Genomic DNA, 23521 nt, shown 5'->3' with positions numbered 1-23521 from the left:
TAGCTACTGTTCCAGCTCATTATTGACTATTTAGCTGAGTTCAGTTCCACACCAGCTGTCTTTACGATGATAACGGAACAGTTGAAGAAGACGTACTTTAACATCCTCATTAAGCCGGAAACTCTGGCCAAGTGAGTATAAATGGTATCAACTTATGAGGGCCTGAAAGTATTTGTCTTCCTAAGGTCAGTGCAGGAGCCCTGGTGCCAAAAAGGGCTTATGTTGATGGTTCTAACCTACCACTGACAGAGTTCTACTCTGCCCTTAGGGGTGCTGCTGTCGACTCTGGTCAGAATTGACTTGATGTCAGGCTTTGAGTTTTGTTTGAGGGGTTTAGTGCGGGAGATGGGCCTGCAGTTTCCGCGTTGGTTTCAGACATGTTAGAATTGGGCTATTGTTTGGGGATTTAGTTCATAGAGTTAATTGGCTTTCTAACTCCAACTTAGTCTGTACGTAGGACTGCTGAAAGCAACCTGCTGGAATTAGTAAGAAGCTAAGAGTACAGAAGGATATTAGTTTAAATCGGTGTATGACTGGGCAAACTTGATTTTTCTGGCAACTTGACTCTTGTATTTAACATTTTACTTTGATTTTTTTCACTGCTACAAGTATTCATGAACAGATCAATAGAGAAAGCATGTAATTTAAAATGGGTTGTTTTTTTTGCAATTGGTGATATTGTTTTCCCATCTTAAATTGTGATGGAAATTGTCTTTTTTGAAACAGATTATATACAGGAAGTTGACCAAATAGTTGTTTATTCTGAAATTTTGTTTCTTATAACAAATACTAATTTTCTTTTTACCTCTGTACAGAGATGTGCGGCTTTTAATCCTGGAATATTCCCGTTGGTCTATGATTGATAAGTATCGAGCTTTGATGGATGGCCTCTCCCTTGAGTGTCTGCTGAGCTTCGTCAAAGAGTTCAAGTCCCAGTTCTTTGTTGAGGGCCTGGTACAAGGGAATGTCACAGGCACAGTGAGTGTGAGGTGCTCTGTTGCTCTCAGCCAGGTCTGAAGGCAGTTGGAGGTCCTGGAACTGCCTTAGTTCTTCCCAAAGGAGAAGTTCTTTATTTATTGCAGGCAATATTATTTGAGTCTATTTAGGAGGCAACCTGGCTATTCTGACAAAACTTCCTGTTACTGAAGGAGAGTGCCAATAACGGACCAAGACTTTGAGTGAAATGAGGCAAATATATGCTATTTATTGAAGATTGTGTATGGAAGCCAAAAACAGTTTAATATTGTTTAGACATTAAGTACTAGCAGATTGATTATCAGTTTAAACCCACTCAGTGGCACCTGAAAGACAGGCCTGGCAATCTGTTTGCAAAAGCTCACAGCCTTGAAAGCCCTGTGGAGCAAATCTCCTCTGTACATTTGGGTCACCAGGATCTATTTGATGACAACTAACAATATAGCAAAGGTTAAAGTGGGGGGGGGCACTGGTGAGAGAAACATACGTATATAAATTGGAAAAAGCTGTATGTCAAAACAAATAAGGGCAAAAAATTAAAAGATAATAGAATTTTCCCGTGAATCTTTTGAAACTCCTTTGTGTGATAAGTTTGTGTGTCAAGCCAAATAGCTTTGACTCTATCCTATAGATTTTTGATTAATAAAGATGACAGGGATGCCAGTTAAGAGACTTAAAACAGATGAAGTGAAAATGTAGCCTGGTCTAAGGTAAAAGAAAGGAAAAATTGGTGCTTAAGAAATAATGACGTATAGAAGGTGGCCGAAACTCACTGACTGATTAGATAAAGTAATAATGGAGAAGGAAGACTTTTATGATGGTGCATGGATTTCTGACTTAAACTATTGGGTTGGTGAAGGATTAGGAATGTGGAGTTTGGTCAAGTATTGAGCTGGGTTTATATCTAGGACCATGTAGCTAACAAGCCTCTTCTAACCAAGAGTGCTTGGGCTAGAAGGTACTCTCTCTAAGGTTTTTGGTAGTTGGTTATTTTACTTCATGGTGTTCCAGTGTCTCAGTACTGGGTTTTTGTTAGAACATACAAATGATCACTTGAGACTATGGCTGCAATACTTCCCACTTTCTTAAAATTCTCACTTCCTAAAACTTAACCACAGAAAAAAAGTTAAAAACCCACAGAAAGAAGTGTAGGAACTACTACATGCTCCTTCGAGCATAATGATAATTCTAGGCAGAGACTATTGGATCAGAGGACATCATAAGATGAATTTTGCCCGAAGTCAAAACCACTTAAGAGATGAGGTCATCTCTCCATTTCTTTAAAAAAAGACAAACCAAAAGCTGCCTTCTAGTTAATACTGACTTTACTTAATGATCCTATAGGACGGTGGTTCTCAACCTGTGGGTTACGACCCCTTTGGGGTTCGAATGACCCTTTCATAACAGTAGCCCAATGAAGTAGCAATGAAAATAATTTTATGGATGGGTGTCACCACAACATGAACTATATTAAAGGGTCGCAGCATTAGGAAAGTTGAAGACATCCTAGGTACAGACTATTGGACCAGAGGACGTCATGATGGATTGTCCAAAGTTGAAACCACTTAAGAGGGTCGTCCCTTGATTTCTTTAGAAAAAGACAAACCAACAACTGCCCTCAAGTTAATCCTGACTCAGCCCCTAGGGTTTTTGAAGCTGTAAATCTGGAGAAGATAGCCTGATCTTTCTCCCTCTGAATGGTTGGTGGAGTCAAACTGCTGATGCCAGCCTCTGATAATAATAGGCCCAGATTTCTAAAAGACACAATCACAATTGTCCAAGAGGTAAACTGGCACTCAACAATTATGTTGATCCAGTGGGGGAAGTATTGCAATGTATCGGTGAACAGGACACAGAGAAGGAGCTATTTAGTTTAAACGCTACTTAATATTCAGCAAATATAATCAACACTGAGTCAGTGAATGACTCGCCCAATCAATGAATGACTTGCCTAGTGTATTAATGCTGTACGAGTTTCCTCAACCATTAAAATATTAATAGTAGTTGGTTTTGGGTGTAAGGATGACCTAATCTAGTTTTCCTTTCCCTCCTAGGAGTCTATGGATTTCCTGAAATACGGTGTTGAGTAAGTATTAGTTTGAATTTTCTCTCTGGGAGTTTTGTGTTCTTACTAGTGGGATTCATTGAGTTACTACTGAGTTAATTAGTATTAAACCTGCAATTGAGATAATTCTTTTGGTAGATTTTCTTGAGGATGTATGATTCAGAAGAAATGGTGGAAGGGCTGGCCCTTCTCAACCTGTGGGTGTGGGTTAGAAAAGAAAGGCACAGTCTCAGAGACCCACCCTGATTCTCTTGCAGCAAGCTGAACTTCATCCCTCTGGAACAGGAGATGCCTGTGCAGTTCCAGGTGGTAGAACTTCCCCGTGGACACCACATATGCAAAGTGAAAGCCCTGAACAAGGGTGATGCGAACTCTGAAGTCACTGTGTACTACCAGGTCAGTTGGCCCCATAGCACCCAGCCATCCTCATGGATGCTTTTAAGCCTGGTGGGAGGCAGTACACCTCAAGGCCTTTTGTTTCAGGTTATTTGTCCTTTTGTAGCAGCTACATTTAAAAAGGTTGTTCCTGTAAGTGAAAAATAGGTTCTTTTCAGTCACAATGAGGTGTTGCTTTACTAGTCACCTAACCACTGATCAGAGGAACAGAGGGCAAAATGTGGATGAAAAGCAGCAGAGCATATTTTTTTGGGGAAAAAAAGAGACAAAAGTATATACCACCAAAAGCAAAGTCAACTGCTATCGAGTCATTTCTAATGCATAGTGACCCTAAGGGACAGGGTAGAGCTGACTCTGGGTTTCTGAGACTGTTCCTTTTTATGAGAATAGAAAGCCCTTTCTGACAACAGACAGATGAGCTATCATAATTAAAGCACCTGAGAGATAGTATTGTGACTTATGTTTTTGGCTGATAAATCAGAGGTTTAGTTCCTTACTTGCCTGAGGTCTTATCACCTGCAACTCTACTCCTTTTGCCCTTAGATCCTGTGCTTTTTCCACACCTGAACATTCTGAACATTTCTAACATTCTGAAAGGGTGGGATGGGACGTAAGATTTTTCCAATGGATCTCAATTTAGCCCATAACCTTCGTGTAAGCTGTATTTAGCCCCACCCACTTATAGGACTCAAGAGTATCTTTCCTAATTGTATGCTTGCTCTCAGACTTCTAAAATTCAGGGCTACTATAGTTGCTCTTACAGTACGACTTTCCCTGCACTACCCTTTCAGGTTCTGTAATGAACCCCTAGTTTGGACTTTGGTCACAGCTACATGGCCTCTATTACAGTGGGTTTGGTTTTTACTTAGCCTGTCACCTTCCTCATCATTTTGTTGTTTCTGACCCTGTTCCTGAGTGTTTTCCTCATTTTGTCTTGGTTCGAGTGTCAGAAGCAAATACTGTTCATCAAAGTTTAGCTGTGTCCAAGTTGCCTTAATGAATCCTTATTTTCAGGAGTCACTTTTTTGAAGTTGAGATGATCACATTTTAAACTCAGTGCTCTCAGTTGGGGCTCTTCTTAACCTGGCTTACATTTCTAGAGTCTGTGACTGCTTGCAACCCAAAGAAGAGTACTTCTCCAGAGTTTCCTACAAGAATGTCTATGGAGATGTTGCCTAATGATAATTAATTAGTAGTTTCTAATACAAACTGCTTTCTTTAGCAAACCATGTCTCACCGCAGTTTAAACTGTGAACTTTTCTGACAGGGTTTTGACTGGTTTTATCACAGGCCTTTTAATTAGTCAAACAGGAAATCTCTGTGTTGTCCAGTCAAGGCATCTAAGACACTTCTGAAGTAGGAAGGAATAGTCTGTGCCAGAGGCGCTGACACTGGAATGCATGAGCAATAACTTTGTTGGCTTCCTGTCTGCTTTCATTCTGGGGTCATTATTTGCTCTTTCCTCCAGGGCAACCAGTAGGTTTAGGCCCTGGAGTGTTTTTCCCTTCTATCAGCTGATTTAAGGCCCACGTGTGTGACTGCAGCAGCTCACTTTCCCCACCTAGGAATGGATCCAGATATTATTCATGATCCCTCCCCAAATATTTCCTGCTTTCCTCCTTTAGGACTTTGAACTTTAAAGTGTTTGATTTTAGAATGTGTCCCCTAAGAGTTACAGGTCCCATAAGAGTTAGGACAAGAGTTGAGAGGTCTAGGATTACTGGACTAACCTTCATGTCTACCTGCAGTTCTGTGCTAAATTGGGAATGTAGATGATCGAGAAAGATCCATGACTTCACAGATAATCAGACTAATAGGGAAGCAGATATGGAACCAAATAGTGACATATGGCAGTTGAGGGTATGGTTAACTCTTCTGAAGGAGTGAAGGTGGTGGTGGTAAAGATGCTTGAATGTGTGGTTCCCAGAAATAGCTAGAGTACCGTATACACTCGAGTATAAGCCCACCTGAAGATCAGGCCGAGCCACGTAATTGTACCACAAAAACTGTGTTAAAAATGTGCTGAAAAACTCGGCTTAGACACAAGAATACACCGTATCTAAAAACCCTATTAGCCACTTTTTCAGGTGTTCTGATCAAGTTCTCCTTTCAGTCAGGTGCCAGGAGTCTGAGAGAATACACTCTTATGGAGCTGCTTGTGGTAAGTGAGGAATTAAGAATCATGCTGTTAGAAGCCTGGCCTTTCAGGCTGGAAGTTAGGACTTCTTGGGGTAGTCAGAGTGCTATGATTGGGAGGAAAATAGTGTTCAGTGTGTCAGGTGGTCATTTAGTATTCTTACCTAGTGTCAAGTGTGGAGAGGGCGCATAGGCCACTTAGGAAGACATTAAGGGAGGCTAGAGATGGTGGGGCACTGTGGGAAAGACATACAGGTTTCTTTGCTGGGGAGAGTTAATTGATGGGTAATATGTTGAATTACAGATGCACATGGAAGAGCCTTGTTTTGACTTCCTTCGAACCAAGCAGACACTTGGGTAAGTCTTGTTAGCAAGGACAACTGTGCTCAAATAATGAGTCTAGAGTTGGCTTTATGGGCTGAAGCTTGTTTGAATAACTGAGCAGCTTCACTCAGTCTTTGGTGTTTTCATGTTTTAGTTGTGCCTACTACTATGTATACTCGAGTATAAACCGAGAGTATAAGCCGAGGCACCTAATATTAACTACAAAAACTGCATTAAAAATGTGTTGAAAAACTCAGCGTACTCAAGTATATACGGTAGTTAGAACTTTGGGATTTGGTTAGTTTTCAAGATTAGCAAGAGAAAATGGCTAGTCTGTGATTCTTGATGAGAGTATACCTTCAAAAAAAAGTTCACATATAGAACTCTGGTTTTCAGGTATAAACGGGATCCTCTCTCAAGACCTTCAAATCTAGGAAGGACATACAGAAACCTTCTTCTCACTCTTTTCTATTGCCTTTAAAGGTAGCGTCCTGAGCTTATAGAATTTATCCTTCTGGCTGTAGGTATCATGTCTACCCTACCTGTAGAAACACATCTGGGATTCTAGGATTTTCTGTCACCGTTGGGACTCAGGCAACTAAATACAAGTGAGTAAATGAGTATTATATGGGCCCAATTTGTTATTCCGGAGTACTCTAATACATAGAGGGTACATGTACTTATGGTATAAACTCAAGACCTTAAAACCCTGGTTTGGGGCTTTTATATGAGCTGGCCTCTAAGCCTAGTCCCCTAGGGGCGGACATAAGTCTTGTGGTCATTGTGTGGGGCAAGGGCCTGCCAGATACTGGGCAGGATATGGGTAAGAATTCCTCCCCATTCTCTACCAGCCTGGGAGCAGAATAATGAGGCTTGCAAAGAAAACATTTTAAAATAACTCTTTGCTGGAATACACCTTTACTTTCCTGGAAAAAGCCTTAACTCTCTTTTGCCTTCTGCTCCAGGTCTCTGATGACTTTTAATTGAATGTTTTATTTCAGCTCTGAAGTTGTTGATAAGAAGATAGAAGAGTTTCTTTCTAGCTTTGAGGAGAAGATTGAAAATCTCACCGAAGAGGCATTTAACACCCAGGTCTAGTTTTTGGCCCTTGGCGCATCAGTACTGGACACCTTTTTAAAAGCACTATATTGACCTGTTTTGGAACCTATGGCCCCCTATAATCTGTCATCTCCCAAACTTCCTCTATTGTGGGTCTATCACAAGCCAGCCTGGACAGTACCAGTGTCTTCCTGTGGGAGCTGTGTGATGCCATTGCCTGAAGGTCTGTCTTTCTGGTGACAACAGGTTACAGCTCTGATCAAGCTGAAGGAGTGTGAGGATACACACCTTGGAGAAGAAGTAGATAGGAACTGGAACGAAGTGGTGACACAGCAGTATCTCTTTGAACGCCTTGCCCATGAGGTAGTAACGCCATTTTCAAAACCAACCAGCAATGTGTGGAAGAGAAATCCTTTCCCAATTGTTAAGGCAATCTGGAGCTTTCAGACTGGCCGTGTTCAACCTTACACCCTTCTCCCCATCTCGAGGCAAAGCACTCTCACTTTGTCCTTTACCACAGCTGTAGAGCCCTCCCAAGAGTTCTGGGTCTTGGTATCCTCCAAGAATACATATAGCTCTGATAATGTTGATTAGTGATTAATAATTTACACCACATAAATTTGTAAGGTACAGAGGCGTTAATATCTTAACTCACTGTAAGGCAGTTTCATTAGCAGGACAAAGTTGTCTTCATCTGTTTGAGTAAGTTACCATGTAACTGAGGTGACACCAAGGTGGCTCACATTGCTTTTAGTAGTACTCCTAGTCATGTACGGAACCTACCTGCTCATCTGCTTTGATGGATCATTTCTTTAGAAGGTTGGGGACAAGTTCAAACTTGGGAGAATAAGTAAGCGAGCAGTACCAGGTTTGCCCGGTTGATCTCTCAAAAAAGATGCCCTCCAGTTGCGTTTTATAGCTTCTGTTTCTTTTTGTCTTACTACCCTGCCCCTTTTAAGATTGAAGCACTGAAGTCATTCTCAAAATCAGACCTGGTCAACTGGTTCAAGACTCATAGAGCAGGAAGTAAAATGCTTAGTGTTCATGTGAGTATGCTTAACTATTTCTCACCTTGCCCACTTAGCACTCATCAGGGAACTGAAACAGGCCTTTGTTCTCACCTTGAGTCTTTGAACCCTTTCAGGTTGTTGGGTATGGGAAATATGAGCTGGAAGATGACAATGCTCCCTCTGGCGAGGATTCCAACTGTTCTGATGGTGAAGTGATGCAGCTAACCTACCTGCCAACCTCTCCTCTGCTGGCAGATTCCACCGTCTCCATTACTGACATCAGGGCTTTCACATCAAGACTTAACCTTCTCCCCTACCACAAAATAGTCAAATAAACTGCAGTCTCGTTGGCCTGAAGCAATGTGTATTTAAAAATGTGTTTGTATTTTACAGTTACACTACTTTGCCTCAGGGCTTCTGTTGAATTTTTGCACTGGCTTCAAAGCAGTTGCTTGTCCCCACATTTTCTGTAGAGTCTTAACGATCCAGGGTAGCAGCTGGAAGAGAAATTAGCAGTGTGCCCACAAGAGTCCTGGCCTGTGTCCTCTCAGTTGAGAATCAAGTTGTGTGGGCCATCCTGGAGGAGCCCTATTGAACAGCTAAATTATTAACACCCAGCTACTCGGTACTAATCATTAATACTTGTTCTTTTAAATGTATTTCTAAATAAAGATAGTTCTGTATCTGTATTTCTCCATCAGAATGAGCCACTTGCTTCCTTTGCATTCCTTATTCTTTTAAGTGTGACGTTGGAAACAGCATCTACAATATCTCTTCTGGAACCCTGTAAAGCAGTAAGATGCTGTGTTTTTTAATAAATGGTGGTGAGCTCAATGAAGACTTGAGAACAGCTTGGTGTAGGGGTAAAAGAACCCAGAATCCATTAAACAGCGCTATTGGAAAGGGTCAGGGATGTATTATGATGACAAGCTAGCTCTGCAAAATAATTGGCTTGATGTTTAAAAGAAAAGAAACACATTAAAAGATTGGAAAAGTTACTTTATGAAGCCTTAAGTAGCACTGAATATAATTAAGCTGTGATCCAGAGTAAGATACAATGTAATAGTTCAATTCCAAAATAAAAGTTATAGATGAGTCTCATGAAATTTCCTAACACTTGATTTTAATAACCACTAATTTTCTAAAACAGAGGAATCATTATTTACAGATGGAGTATTATGCACAATTTTGCATCAAGTATACTTTGTGTGTATATATATATATGTGTGTGTGTATATATATATATATATATATTATAACCAAGATGATATGAACTAGGAAACGTCATATCAATAGCAGTACTAGAGTGCAGAGTTTGAGATAGGATTATAAATGCTTTTTCAAAGCTTAGGCATGTCGCCTGAGTTTCTTCTCAGGACTGAAGTCAAAATCCTAACTGTCAAAGAGAGCTTTTCTTGCTTTAAATTGTTCATCTGCTTCGGCAAGTCCAGTATCCCTGAGATAGGAACCACTGCAATAAGAAGGGAGTGAACAGCTTCTCCCAAAGGAAGATTGATTGATGTTTCATTATGCCTACTGCCCTGGTCACCACGGGTAAATGTTTCCCAATCTAGTGCTTGGCAGCACCCAGGCGCTTCAGTAATGGTTCATCATAAACCCAACATTCTCCATCTTCATGAAATAACTGTAAGAGAAAGGAAGAAAGATTCCATTACTCTTGTTATTCTGTATCCACAACCACCACCACCCCCCCCCCCACACACACACACACTCTCTCTCTCTCGACCTCCCTTCCTTCTTGAAATAAGCTTCAGGTAGGACCAGAGCTCATCCTGTTCATCATAAGTTATAGCTCAGGGCCCGGGGGAAGGGGGGGTGCGTGGGAGAAATGATTGGGAGATTAAAGTTTAATTCCCTCAAACTAACTTACCCTTGTCTCCCATTGAACTTCCTTCTCTTTCCTTTCCCGGGCTTCTGCTCTTTGTCTTTCTTCAAGCTTATGCTTTGCTTCAGTTGCTGCATCGATGTCTCTGATTTTTAAGTTGAAAGTGACGTCTTTCCAAAGGCTAAAGAAAAGAAATCAAGGTGTTAAGAACCTGATGAACAGAGAAGTTACAATCTTGAGAAAGAAAACCTAAAGCCAGTAGCTTCCAGTGCTGTAGCTCAGATGAACAATGGGCGAGACCCCAGAGAAAGAAATAGGGATGACATGTATATTGGATAGTGGACATAGAGATACCATAAAGACTATTAAATTAAGAAACAAGAAGTGGTGTAAAGATTTGTCAGACTCCCTTCACATAAGAGATCCTTTAACACTCAAAATAGGAACTTTAGCACATGACTCCTCATACTGCCAATGAGGGGGCTTACCAAAATTGTGGAACTATTCCATTTTTAATTCATTTTTTCCCATGAACTTTAAGCAAGCTCTGGATTTTACTTAGATCCTGATTCAAACAAAGTGAAAGAAAATTTTCTAACATTTTAGAGAATAGGAAAATTAAATGACAATTAGATAACTGGTATCAGTATTATTACATTTTATAAAATGCATGATAGTGAATTTTTAATCATACAGGTACAGAAATATTTAGGGGTAACAGATGATTTAAGGTGTTAAACAAAACATTAGTCCTCACAATTTGGTTAGTGCCAATTTCCCCCATTATCAGAAGTGAGGTGACTTAGTTAATTGTTACAGAACTAGTGGAGTGGAGGTAATGCACCCCACTTCTAAAAGCTGCCCCTGTCCTGTATGCAGGCAACAGGGTAAGCACCGCAACAGACAGCTTGCAATCGTCTAGTTACTATTACTCCTTACCAGCGGGATTCATACTCATTCTGATCTTCAAGCTTCCTCACTTTCTTCTTTATTATAGGCAACTTTTTGGTATCTATAAAGACTGTATTTTCCTAGAAAAGAGGTAGATGGATGTTTTATTCAAACTGTTTTTGTAGGAAACAGAAATTATCCAGACTCTTAGTAGATCTAATAATGAAGGTCCACATATGTAAACAATGAGTTTCAACAAACATTTCATTTTATAAACAGATGACACCTAATGATCGAGCTAACATTTATCGAATACTTTCTATGTTAGACACATTGTAAAGTGTTTCGAGAGTAAGCAGTGGAGTGACAAGAAATTCCACCTGACTAAGGGGGGGTGGGGTTGAGGGACTGCCTTGGAGAGATGACACTAAAGACGGTCTTACAGGTTAAAGGAAGGAACCAGAGGAAGGGATAACTTACAATTCAAGGCGGCCTAAAAAATGTGGGCAAAGTACAGATTCTTACCCCTGTTGCATATTTTGCGTACATGACACCATTCCATTCTCCTTCAATTGAGCAAAGAGACTTCTTATCATTTGGAGGACTAAACAAAAAGGGAAGCATTCATGTTAGTCTCAAACTGAGAATTACTTGAAGAAGCTTGTCAGGGTGGCCTACCCAGACCTTAAAAAAAAAAAAAAAATCCCCCAAACGCATTGCCACTGAGTCAACGCTGACTCATTAGCAAACTTATAGGACAAAACTCCCTCATGTGAAAATTAGTAGAAGAGCAACCACGAAGCCTTTGGCAAACGTGGCTTTAACAGAATGTAATTTCTTAGAACCGGTGGTTAGAATGAAGGTCCTGGGCAAGATGCTAAAGAACTCTAGGCCCCATGAACACAGTGGTATGGGTTGGGCAAGAGAGCCCTGTGCTGGGGCCATAAAAGACTGGGTATGGTCCTTGCCCTTAAACTATATAAAACCTGGGTGAGGAAATACTAAGACTCTATGGTAAGTGTTGTGGTAAGCATATGTGGGTGCTGGAGAACAAAGCCCAAACTGCTACTGCGGAAGAAGGCTTGGTTTAAGAATGTAATGTTAGATGCAGGTGTACCCGGCTCACGTTGAAAGGGAAACTAGGTCAAATGATGTAGTTTGAATTCTTTCCCTTTCCCTAAGAGAAGATCCACCCCCCTTCCTTAATAGCCCTGAAAGGCTTCAACTTGGATATTACAGCAGTCATTGAATTTGATAAGATAAAGCATTATTACATCAAAAGATAGGTTAGGAAGAGCAAGGCATATTAACAAAGGGCAGAAAGAAGTCAGAGACAAATGGGGGAGAGGGAGGAAAGCGGCTATGACTGGCTGAAATGCAAATGTCCTCCATGACTAGAGTTGGGGACAAGGGAAATAAAATAGTAGGAACCGAGGGAGAGACTATCTAGTATAGAGGACCTCAAAATGGGCTAACTCTTGGGGTTTCCCAAGACAAGCATCTTGAGAGGTCTACAAAATCAAAACTATTTTTATAATATTAAGACAGTCATCTGTACAGTGCTTTGCTGGGGCTATGTCACATGATACAGCAAGATTTAAATGAAAGAATTGAATGGTGTACCATTCAAGTCAGCTGTTAGATATCTGAAATAGACATTATCTCCATCACCGCAGTTACAAAAAGTTTTAGAAAATATCTGTACATAGTACTATTTTGCTACTTCTATATGAATTAATATTTTATATCTAATTTATAATACAGAAATATTCATGTAATTCACACACAACGTCATTGGTGGTCCTTAATAGATTTTAAGTAGAAAAGACTCATAAAAAAGCTTGGAGAGACTGGGTTAGTGCAACCAGGTACTGAAGTACAGGCCTCTAACCCACAGCCCTTTGAGGGTCCCTTTTCACTAAATTGTTCTGGTAGAACGTTCTCCTGTCACGCGGAGCACTGCAAAGCTGACATGCCCATGCCTCTGTGCTAGAAATTATTCCATCTTCTGCTTGGAGGTGGGGGCAGTGAAGTGGGGGGAGCACACCTACATTATGGAGGTTAACCTGTGCTGCTTGTTCTCTAAGTCCTGCTATTTTCTGACTATAACAAATTTCTAGATTTTAAATTGGTCCTTATTAAAATTCCTCTTGTGTGTGTGTGTGTACAATTGTTTTGGATCCTAACTCATACAAAAAGTGTCCCTGGAAAACCAGTTGCATGTCTGTCATGTAGACACGTTCCCAAAAAGGCCTTCCAGGGCAAAGCAAAGTCCCATGGGCTAGAGACCTAGATATCCCCCTTTCCAGGGAACCTGTCCAACTAGTTGCCCAGACAGCTTAATTTTTTTTCTGGCCCAAGAGCATCAAACAGAGCCAAGCAATTGCCTGCAGGGTATGCTGGCTACTAGCTTTTAGTGGCAGCTTGGGCAGGGGGTAGGGGAGAGGGGCAAAGATGAGGGGCAGTGAGTATGGCTATGAAGTTTGGGTGGGGAAGTGTGTGTCATAAACTTCATTATAAAGACTAGCTCATGGTCTTATCTGGCAAAAAGATCCAGGAACTCATGAACTATATGTTAGCTAGTTGCTGTGAGTGGCTCCGAGTCATTTCCAAATCTGTACACAACAGAATACAGGACTTGGTCCTGTGCCATTTCCAAATCTGTACACAACAGAATACAGGACTTGGTCCTGTGCCATCCTCGGAATTCCTGTTTCAGTCCATTGGTGCAGCCACTGTGTCAGTCCATCTCCGTGACAGACCTCTTTCACACTGACCCTCCACTTAAAGCTTGACTGCCCTCTGAAAAAGGGACTGTCACCTGCTCCTGGCTGTCTGTCTTTCAAGAAAGATTTGCACGATATTCTTTACCATCATAATGCGAAGATATTCAATCTTGATCCTCTTCTTTATTCATTGTCTAGCTTTTGCTGATTGCAAATAAGATAGTTTAGGCCAAGTCCTCGACGCATTATCTTTGCTTTTTTACATTTTAAAAGAACTTTTATAAAGAGATGGACCCAATGCTTATGACACTATTTCTTGACTGGGCTTCAAGAGCATTATAATTGTAGGTCCAAGTTAAATGAAATTCTTGGTAACTTCAATCTTCTTTCCATCTAACCGGATTTGTTATTTGCGGGTCCAGTTGAGGATTTTTGTTTATGCTGTGGAATAATCTAAAGATTTAGTCGTTGATCATCAGTATTTCAAATCCTCTTCACTTTAAGCAAGCAAGGCTGCGTCATCTGCATATTGTAGGCTAGTGAGACTTTAACTCAGATACTGAATTATTCATGTAGGTCTGCCTTTCAGAATAACAGCTCGTTTTACAGACTGCGTATGTACGATGGAAGGACACAATCCTAACACACACCTTTCCTGATTTCAAGTCACATCAGTTCTCTTTGAACAATAGCCTCTTTGTCTATGCACAGCTTCAGCATGAGCACAATTCAGTGTTTTGGAATTGACACTGTTGTGTTATCTCTAACAAATTATGATACACGTTGTTGAATGTAATTCCAGCCTGAAAGTCTGGTCTGGCAAATCCCCTGCCAATGTCCTGCTGCAAGTATTCTTGAATTATATTCAGCAAACTTTTACTTCTATGCAGAAATGACTCAATGACATTGAGTATTCCTCCCGTTTCATTTTGATCCTTTTTGCCCATTTACTCCTAGAAACTAATTAGGAAGGAGTTCACTAACCTGGAGAAAACCCTTTTAGTTCCCCATTTGCACATCAAGTTCCTGGTTAGAAGAACCCCAGTTCTGAATCCAGACATTAGGAGGACAAATGCCATGCATGATAGAAAGGAAATTTACAGACAGTATTTTTAAAACAGCCCATTTCTAATAGAAGTCATAGGTCAAGAGAAAGGAAAAGTATTTCAGAGAAGAGAGCGAAGGCAGAAAACCAAAATACCTACAAAATCTCAGCAGTAATTCTGTGCTTCTTTCCTCCATAAAAAGGTTTAGTGTGGAAGACGATGTTTGCACTATAGCCTGTTTTGGAACAATTAATATTGCATTCTCCTCCTAGCTCCACCCAGGGCACTGTGAGGATGGACCTGCAAAGTCACAAGTTTCCATTAAGAATGGTGGTTCAGAAGAAGGGTGGAAGTAGGAACTGCTCGTCATCAGAGGAGGCAGACACCGCACTCACTACTTGCCTTCCGTAACCATTGGGGAATGTGAGAATGTAGTGTTCATCATAGTCTAGACAAGAGACACAGCCTGTGGAGAGAAGGGATAGAATCGCTGGTGAATAGAATTAACAGGAGGCAAGTTTCCTTTGTTCAGTTGAGGGGATATTTTTCTATTTAAGGACAGCAAATCTTACCCCCTTATCCCAATATTTGCATGTATATATAACAATAACATAAAACTCTGGGGCCATTTTCTCTTACTAAACAAGTGTTCAGCATATACTAGAATAACTGCCGTCCACACCACATCCACAGACTCACCTTGCCCTATGTTGTGCACCCCAATTGACATCCCAAGGAATTTTGACTTGGTCCATATATGCGCATTGAATTGTATCTTCTTGTTAAAACACTCAGCATAAAAAGCTGAAACTGAATAAAAATTCTTTTCACTTAATGCACTCTACAACTATTGCCACCTTCCCAACTCCCTTAAGCCTGGGAAAAATTGGTTAAATAGAGAATCCTTTATCATTAATGCCTTTGCATCCAATACAAGAATTCACACAAGGCCATGTAGGCAGGAGCTGCCTGGAACATTAGGCAATGGCCAGTCCAGGAGGCTTAAAATCAAAAGGACTACTAAAGATTTTCCTGGGCAGCAAGTATGCCCTTTACCAACCTGAACCTGGGGCCTTAACACCAGACTGAGCCAACACAGTGTTGATGGTATGTACTATGTCTATTACACCAAGAATACACGTATATACCCTGTGCAGGACCTATACCTCAACTTTACAAACGGTCTCAATGTTGCTGAGGTTTCTACAGGGTATAACTCATACATGTCATATGTGTAAGATGGCTTTAAAGCAATAAAAATTGATTTGGGATTTCCCCTCTTATTTTGATAACCATCTTGCTTGATCTCAACTATGGACCTTTTAATGACCTATTTTAGACACACTTTGAGAGTAGAGGCACTCTGTAACTTACTGGGTGGATGATGGGAAACCTGTTCAGCCACAAAGGTTACACTGTTTTTAGAAACCCAGGGAACTGGTCCTTCTGAAACTAGTTCCTGCAAGCAAATAAAATAGCATTTTCTTTTTTCACATAGCAACAAAAGTAACACTACAGAGACTCAAATCACTGAGTCTGGCTCCCAAGGTAACTTTAATTTCTCCCATCACACTTCCAAAGCATCAGATACATATGATGGCACTGGATTATATCACTGGCTAGACTAGACGTGAGCGATTCTTGAAAGGACGGCTCATGGGCCCAGTACTGGGCAATTGCCAAAGAGTACCAAATGAATAGGAAGACCCAGCTGGCACCTGTCTTTAGAAACATGGGGCTCAGAAGAGGAAAGGTGGGGCTTCATGGTACTGACAGACACCAGGCACTGTGAGTTAGAGGGTTTTAATTTTTAAATAATTTCCTTGGGTCTTGGCAGTCAGCTTCCTGAAACTAAACCTCTAAATTTGGGAGCTTTGGGGCTCAGTTCTGGGTTACCTACTCTTCAGTAATGCGCCATCTTCTTGATGTGATATCATCCAAGCACAGGACTTAAATGGCATTAAAAACTACAAAAATCTCTGAAAACCGTATCCACACACACTTTAGATCTCCTGAAGTGCTTAGGTGACAACTCTTGGTTTGAAATCCCCACTTTTATGTTTAAAAGATTCTTCATGCTTTGTACTTCGCATTAATACTCTTTATTTTCCCTTCCCCAAATGGAATCGTTTAGTTTCAGTAAATGGCACCTACTGCAAAGGGCCCATGCAAAGACCTCATCCCTGATTCCCCACCCGCTTTTCCTTTACTTCCTCCAATCTATGGGTTCTATCTCCAGCTTTCTCTTGAAATCATGCTAACGCCATATCTATGGTCTCCTGGGTTTTTGCCCCTTTCCAAAACCATCATATTATTGTTTTCTAAACAAAACTGACAAAACATTAAATTATCATTATGCCCTGCAAGATCTCATTTAAAAATCACCACCCTCATCTCTTGACGCCCTTTTGTTTTGCTCACTATTTTGTTAACATGCTGATCCAGCAACAGTGCTCTATGGCCAGTGAGCATATTTACATCATTGCCTACATCGGTTATAATGTGCCTGCAAATGAAATTAAATCTTGAATCAGTATACAATGAAAGCTAATTTTAAAATGATATGTAGTACTCACTGCGTTCTCTTCAGTGTCATTTGGTAACGTCCAGTGACACTGAAAAATCTCACCCAAAATGGGGTTGTATGGTTTCTTGGCAACAGACCCTTTCCTTCCTGCGTGAAAGGCTGAGAGATACCACTTTACCACCTGCACCATACGGTCCTTGGGATCCTTCTGGTCACTAATGCTTAAGTAGAAAAGAAAAAGTCAGTGCCCTGCTTTGGACAGTAACCAAGCCTATGCCTCATTCCCCTGTGCTAGCCAGAGGTGCCAGGACAGGTGGAACCTCCAACTTTCTACTGTAAAAGACATACATGCAATTAATATGTATACAGTTAAATGCACAGACCCTAAGTTTGATGTTTTAATACATGTAGTTATTAATGAAATTAATAACCACTCCAGATAGGATTTATTTCCATTGCTGCAAAGTCTCTCTGAATGCCCCTATTCGAGCAATTCCCAATCCTTACACCTTGTGACAATTATTGCATAGGACTTCTAGTACCAGAGATTATTTTTGCTTGTTCCAGAATCTCATGTACTTTTAAATTGCCGACATTTGGGGATTTCCTAGATATTTCTAATGTGTTGACCTCTAATTTGGCCCTTTGCGATGATCACATATACTCTTATACTCTATAGTATTGCATTCATTTTAAGACTTGTTTTATAGCCCAGTACATGAGTTGTCTTGATGAATGTTCTATATGTATTTGGAAGAAGCTTGTGTTTTACAGTTGTTAAGTGTCATGTTTAGAAGGGTCAACTGAGTCAAGATGATATTTTTCTCAAATGTTCTCTAGTCTTCCTGCCTTTTCTTTTTTCTTTTTTTAAATTTTGAGGGCGCTATTTATTTAATCAGTTCCTTATGGATAAATTTCCAACTATAATTTTAGATGTTTTCTTTTTTTTTTTATTCAATTTTTGTTCTGCGTCCTTTAAAGCTTTGCTACTGTGTGCACAGGCATTTAGGATTCTTCTTTCATTTGGGTTTCAGAATATTTGGATCTCATTGAATGCTACGTTTGCTTTTTTTCCCTGTTTAGAAAGGCAGAAATCATCTTCATTATCTTCCTGTTAATGATAACAGGTCCTAACTGTCAGTCTGTTATAAAAGTCATGTAAGATGTGCTTTTGAAAAGTGGAGACCTATATAAGCAAAAAAAAAAAATCCAACGTTACTTTTATCCAGACAAAAGATAAGGAATTTGTCTGTTCTATGTAAGAAGAAAACAACTGAGAAACATCTTAAATAAGAAAGTACCGTGATAAGTCAAATACCTGACAAAGAGGTCCGGATGTGCAAAAAAGTCTGCATACATTTCTAAAAGAGATCTTCTTTCAAGAATAAATGTTGGAAGAACTACCTGAAAAAGACATAAATTTAACATTGATATCCCACTAAAGACAGACTGCTTAACTCTTTCTTAAAAATTCATAGTAATCAGTCATACCCACCCAGTATAGCCAGACTTACTATGATAGCTACTTTCCAAATGGTTCGGGATTCTTAACTTCCCATTCATCTGCCCAGTTGGAAATAAACAGCGGACCACTAAATTCAAGGTTAGATATCAATTAGGGCCCAACGTTAAAAGCTATGAGCTAAACGTGAGAATAATCCCTACATTTAAGTTAAATGTGGCATCATGCAAGAGATGTTCAAAGTGATCTGAACGTTTAAGAGAGGGAAAGATCATGTTGTGTTAGGGGGTCTTAAAAATCTTTTTAAAAAAACAACCAGACTCACTGTCAGCAAGTTAATTCGGACTCATAGTAACACTCTGACGGTGGCTTTCCAAGACTAGAAATCTTTATGGGAGCAGATGGGTTTATCTTTCTCCTTCAGAGTGGCTGGTAGTTTTTGATCTGCTAACCCTGTGGTCATCATGGTAACCCACGTAAATTGTCACTGCTTCTCTTAGAATGAGGCAGAGGGAGGATTCTTCCTTGGGGTGGCATTAGAGAAATGGAAGAGTGAGACTCCAAGTAACAACCCTATATAGGGTTTCCAAAATAGTAAATCTTTACAGGACAATGTGGTCTTTTGCTCATGGATCAGCTGGTGGGTTTGAACCACCAACCTTGCAATGGGCTCATTCTACCAGTTGGTGGACAAAAGAACTAGAAATGGGGAGTGAATGGCGTTAACCACTGGACTAAAGAGGCTGGATATAGAGAGAGTGCTGGTGGGAGAAAGATATGCTTGGAGGACAGATACCAAAGCTATCAGCTTTCAAATCTCTCTCTCTCTCTCTCTGTGTGTGTGTGTGTGTGTGTGTGTGTGAGTGAGAGAGAGAGAGATTGTGTCAAGCACATTTGTACATATGTTGCATCATCATTCTCAAAACATTTGCTTTCTACTTGAGCCCTTTGTATCAGCTCATTTTCCCCTCCCTTCCGGCAACCCCTCTCTCATGAACCCTTGATAATTTATAAATTATTTTATCATGCCTTACACTATCTGACGTCCCCATCACCCACTTTTCTGTTGTCCGTCCCCCCAGGGAGGGTATATATAGATCCTTATGATCAGTTTCCCCTTTATACCCCACCTTCCCCTCCTGTTATGGCTACTCTCATTATTGGTCCTGAGAGGTTAATCTGTCCTTGATTCCCTGTGTTTCCAGCTCTTATCTATACTGGTGTACATCCTCTGGTCTAGCTGGCTATATAAGGTAGAATTGGGATCATGATAATGGTGTGGGGGGGGAGAAATGCATTAAAGAACTAGCAGAAATTTGTATGTTCCATCACTGCTATACCCAGTAAATATTTTCCTTCCATAGAACATGGGTATGCATAACCGGAATATGGTTAGATTGGTGGGTAAACTTATGGATTGACTCCTACAACTTTTAAAGAACATAGAATCTATAAACCACCAAGGTAAGAATGCAAAAGAACAAAACCAGAGGCTTGTTTCTTTGAATGCAATAGAGAAAAATACTTGTAAACACAACCCTCAAAACTCAACAAAAAATGGTGCCTACCATACTTTAATGCACACAGTGCACCCCGCTGATGCCTATTTGCCTGAATCTCCTTACTCTGTGAGGGATTTCTGTGAGTGCACTAAGTAAGCCAAGTTTGGGCATAGCAGCGCTCCTGGAGACACATTCAGTTGACAAACATACAGAGCGCTTGATATCTGAGTAAAACGATGGTATGCTAATAGAAAAATAAAACAGGAATTGAACTGGCAATGCTCAAACAAGAAGGAACAAGTATATACACACCAGAGTTCCATTTCACTTATAATCAAAGGGAAAAAACATCCCACACACAAAGTTATACTTGAGTACAGTCATTCAGAAAGTAATCTTCAGGATCTTGTCAACTGTAGTTTTAGCACTACACTGTGTCATGTCAATTCTGAAAAAGCGGCTCAAACAGTGGGGAAAGGACACTGGAGTAGGCTGTCTCTCACTGGTTCAAGTGCTCTCGCTTCTGTCAGGAAGAGCAGTTAATTGCTCTGCTTCATTGAGTTGTTCTGAAGACAAAGTAAGATAAATGGCTGCGACGTCCCAGGTCTCCCAAACACTACAATGTTTGTGGAAAGTTTGTCTTTCCAAAAGGAGTAAGACATAAGAAAATATTTCCATAGATGGAAAACATGAAAGGGCTTCAAAAAGTTCATGGAAACACAGAATGAAATAGCAATGAAAATTTTTCAGAGCATTTTGAAACTCATACACAGGAGCTCTGGTGGCACCGAAGGTTAAGTTCTCAGCTGCTAACAGAACACATTATTAGTTCTAAATCGCGGCTCTAGTGTGCCATGGTGTACTGCTGTCCTGGCTCCAATGGAATGAAATGTTGCCTATCCTTTCTCATGGTTATTTGAGTTGTTTCAGCCACTGTGTCCATCCAGCTTGAGGTTTGTTTTTTTAAACTCTGACGCTCCAAACCTGGTGTCCTTCAGGGACTGGTACCTCTTGATAACACCTTCAAAGTGTGAGAGCGTTGCTATCCTCCCTTGTAAAGAATATTCCAACTGTACTTCTTCCAAGCCAGATCTGTCCTGTCTTTGGGTGGGCCATGGCATATTTAATATTCTTTGTCAACACCAGCAGGCTGCAACATCTTTCTCCACAGAGCAGCTGGTGTGTTTGCTAACCCCTTTTGTTCAGAATTTGCGTTTTTTAGCTACTGCAAGACCCTAAAAGATTAAGTGACCTTTTGGGAATTTAAATGACTGTGTCTGTTGAGGGGGACCTTACTACATCAAGAAGTACTTAAAGCAGAGAGTACATATCCTTTGGACCTGGGGACCCTGTGCAGAAAACCTCCCGAACAAAACCTTTCTCACACTGCTGCTGACCAACTGAATGCTGGATGGAACTAGTCTCCCTCTTGGCCTCCCATCATAGCAGGCTCAGTGTTGCTTAAGCAACTTTTAGATTGGTCTTGGACACTGGGGACTAAAACCAACTTAGCAGGAAGTAAAAAGAATAGCTTTTGAAGTTTTGAAGCGACAATTCTGCTCTAGCCAGTTAAGTAAGCTCAGCATCACTGAAACAATTCTGGGACAACCTCCTGCAGAACACTTTCCTGGTGCCTTCCTGGCAAGAATGTTGGACTTTTAAAAAATGTAATACTATCCTGGTGTTTCTGTCCTCATTTAGTTTGGGGTAAAATGTTTCATTACAGACAGCTGCAAGAGAGTGTTCTGGGTCAGTAATTGTTCAGAATGGTACTCTAAATACAAAGCCCAAACGAAGCTCGCTACTGATAACAAGACGACATCTAGCACGAGCGCCCATTGGGCAGAACAAAAGAGCCTAAATTGTGTTTAAAACTTGAAAGCGGCTACAGCTAAATGAATATTTAATTAAATAAATAGGAATGGCAGCTATTGATGCTGAAAGGTCCTTGACAAGTGACAAGATTGCAGGTGCTGAAATCTTAGTTCTGTCCCACAGAATAGGATCTTGAGTCTAATCACCACTGTAATTCCTGACCTATAAAATAGAGTTAACAGTAACAGATACTTTTCAGTCCTGTGGTAAGAAATCAATGGGAGCCTCCGATAAAATTATTAAAAAAGAAAAAAAAAATCAATGGGAGGATGAGGCTTCTAGCACAAAGGCAGAGGTTCAAAGGCACCACACATCCCTCTTCCTCCAGATCAAGTGGGGCTTCTTTAGAGGTGCAGACTGCAATTCCAGTTCAGACCACAGCATCTCCTGAACACACACAAGGGGGCTTCAAAAAGACCATTACAGTGTAATGACACGACCTCTTCCAACCCCCACAAATACTTTTTTGAGTTGGCAAATGCCCACTTTTGACTCTTACCTTAGTAAGATCCATTCCAAGCCGAACCTGGGACAAGATGTGCATGATAACACTCTTGTGCTCTTCCACAGAACCTGCCTCCCCTTCATCATCTCTATCGTCATGGGAATCAAAAAGGTCTAAAATAAAACAAATCTAAGATTGGTGATGAATTGGAGAAGTTTTTAAGGGGAAGAAAAATTTGAGTTCTCAAAAACCACTTACCAGCATCGCTGGTTCCGTTGGACAAGGAAGAATTAAGGGATTCTGTGGTGTCTGGGCGCTTCAGACTGTTTCCCGAGCTGCTGTGTGTCAAGACTGAAGCAGATCCAGAGGAACTAAAAAAATAACCAATTTCTTAGGAGATTCAGAATCATCAAAAAATGTTAGCTCTCACAGCTACTTAAAAGCAAGGTATGCAGATAGAAACACAGTAGACACTGAAGAGTTAGCTGGTTACATAAACTCACACTTATGTTCTCCACTGCCCTCCCAGTGCCACCCTCATCCCAGGACTGTCGATTGGTGTAAAATCTGGTGATCTGATCTCTTGTCACGTGCTCTGTGCACAGTGTGTACTCACCCCATGCCATACTGCAAAGGCAAGTCATGAAGTTCATTAAAAATAAGATTTTCCCCTCTGTATTTAAAACTAAAAATTCAAGTTAGCTATTGCGTTCTATTACCTAACGATAGCTATGTGAAAGTTCTTGGCAACAATTGCAGAACCGCAGCGCAGCAACAGCCTATGACTTAGTCTCATTTACGTCTTTGAGATCCTTTGGTAAAAGTTCCCCATGGAATTAACATTCTTCCAACTCATTAAAAAAACTGCATTTGAAATTATAAAACAAGAAGACATACAATTTTTACAACTAAATGTTTAACAAATTGCATTGTAAGCTGGTTTACAAGATCTAGGGAATCGTCTTCTGTACTCTGTCATACCTGTTATATAACTTTCCTAGGATTAGGGTCGCTATAGGGTCATTAGGAACCAAAGTCAACTTAATGGCAGTGAGTGAGGATTAATATTTACATATAAATATAATAATCAGAAAATCAAATCGTTTATGTATAAAAATAGAAACCAAACTTCTCCTATTACAGGTGTTATTTGGAGCAGTACATAAACATAACAATCAGGCTTGGTACAAATCTATAGGTGGGAAACATTACTATGTATACTAATGAAAACATCGT

General features: G+C 40.4%; 2 protein-coding genes across 5 annotated transcripts in view; one reads left to right on the top strand and one right to left on the bottom strand.

The window, feature by feature from the left end:
- The window catches only part of NRDC (nardilysin convertase), an 80661-nt gene extending 72007 nt beyond the window's left edge, over positions 1-8654 (top strand). For both annotated transcript variants that reach the window (XM_075555866.1, XM_075555871.1), the window contains 11 exons: positions 4-131; positions 816-978; positions 3030-3061; positions 3298-3436; positions 5550-5597; positions 5877-5929; positions 6421-6504; positions 6898-6988; positions 7202-7318; positions 7915-8001; positions 8100-8654. In XM_075555866.1, coding sequence (XP_075411981.1) covers positions 4-131; positions 816-978; positions 3030-3061; positions 3298-3436; positions 5550-5597; positions 5877-5929; positions 6421-6504; positions 6898-6988; positions 7202-7318; positions 7915-8001; positions 8100-8300 — 1143 coding nt within the window. In that variant the 3' untranslated portion in view covers positions 8301-8654. The remainder of the gene's footprint in view (positions 1-3; positions 132-815; positions 979-3029; positions 3062-3297; positions 3437-5549; positions 5598-5876; positions 5930-6420; positions 6505-6897; positions 6989-7201; positions 7319-7914; positions 8002-8099) is intronic.
- Positions 8655-8959: 305 nt separating this feature from the next.
- Positions 8960-23521, bottom strand: part of OSBPL9 (oxysterol binding protein like 9) — a 146897-nt gene continuing 132335 nt past the window's right edge. For all 3 annotated transcript variants that reach the window (XM_075555882.1, XM_075555885.1, XM_075555877.1), the window contains 12 exons: positions 22544-22656; positions 22340-22458; positions 18320-18405; positions 17051-17222; positions 15849-15933; positions 15174-15284; positions 14877-14940; positions 14634-14774; positions 11228-11306; positions 10751-10842; positions 9857-9992; positions 8960-9610 (listed from right to left, as the gene is read on the bottom strand). In XM_075555882.1, the coding sequence (XP_075411997.1) occupies positions 9536-9610; positions 9857-9992; positions 10751-10842; positions 11228-11306; positions 14634-14774; positions 14877-14940; positions 15174-15284; positions 15849-15933; positions 17051-17222; positions 18320-18405; positions 22340-22458; positions 22544-22656 (1273 nt within the window). In that variant the 3' untranslated portion in view covers positions 8960-9535. The remainder of the gene's footprint in view (positions 9611-9856; positions 9993-10750; positions 10843-11227; positions 11307-14633; positions 14775-14876; positions 14941-15173; positions 15285-15848; positions 15934-17050; positions 17223-18319; positions 18406-22339; positions 22459-22543; positions 22657-23521) is intronic.

The sequence above is a fragment of the Tenrec ecaudatus genome, chromosome 1 (assembly GCF_050624435.1).
Source record: "Tenrec ecaudatus isolate mTenEca1 chromosome 1, mTenEca1.hap1, whole genome shotgun sequence".
Classification (NCBI taxonomy): Eukaryota; Metazoa; Chordata; class Mammalia; order Afrosoricida; family Tenrecidae; genus Tenrec; species Tenrec ecaudatus.
This window is presented reverse-complemented; position numbering and strand designations above follow the sequence as displayed.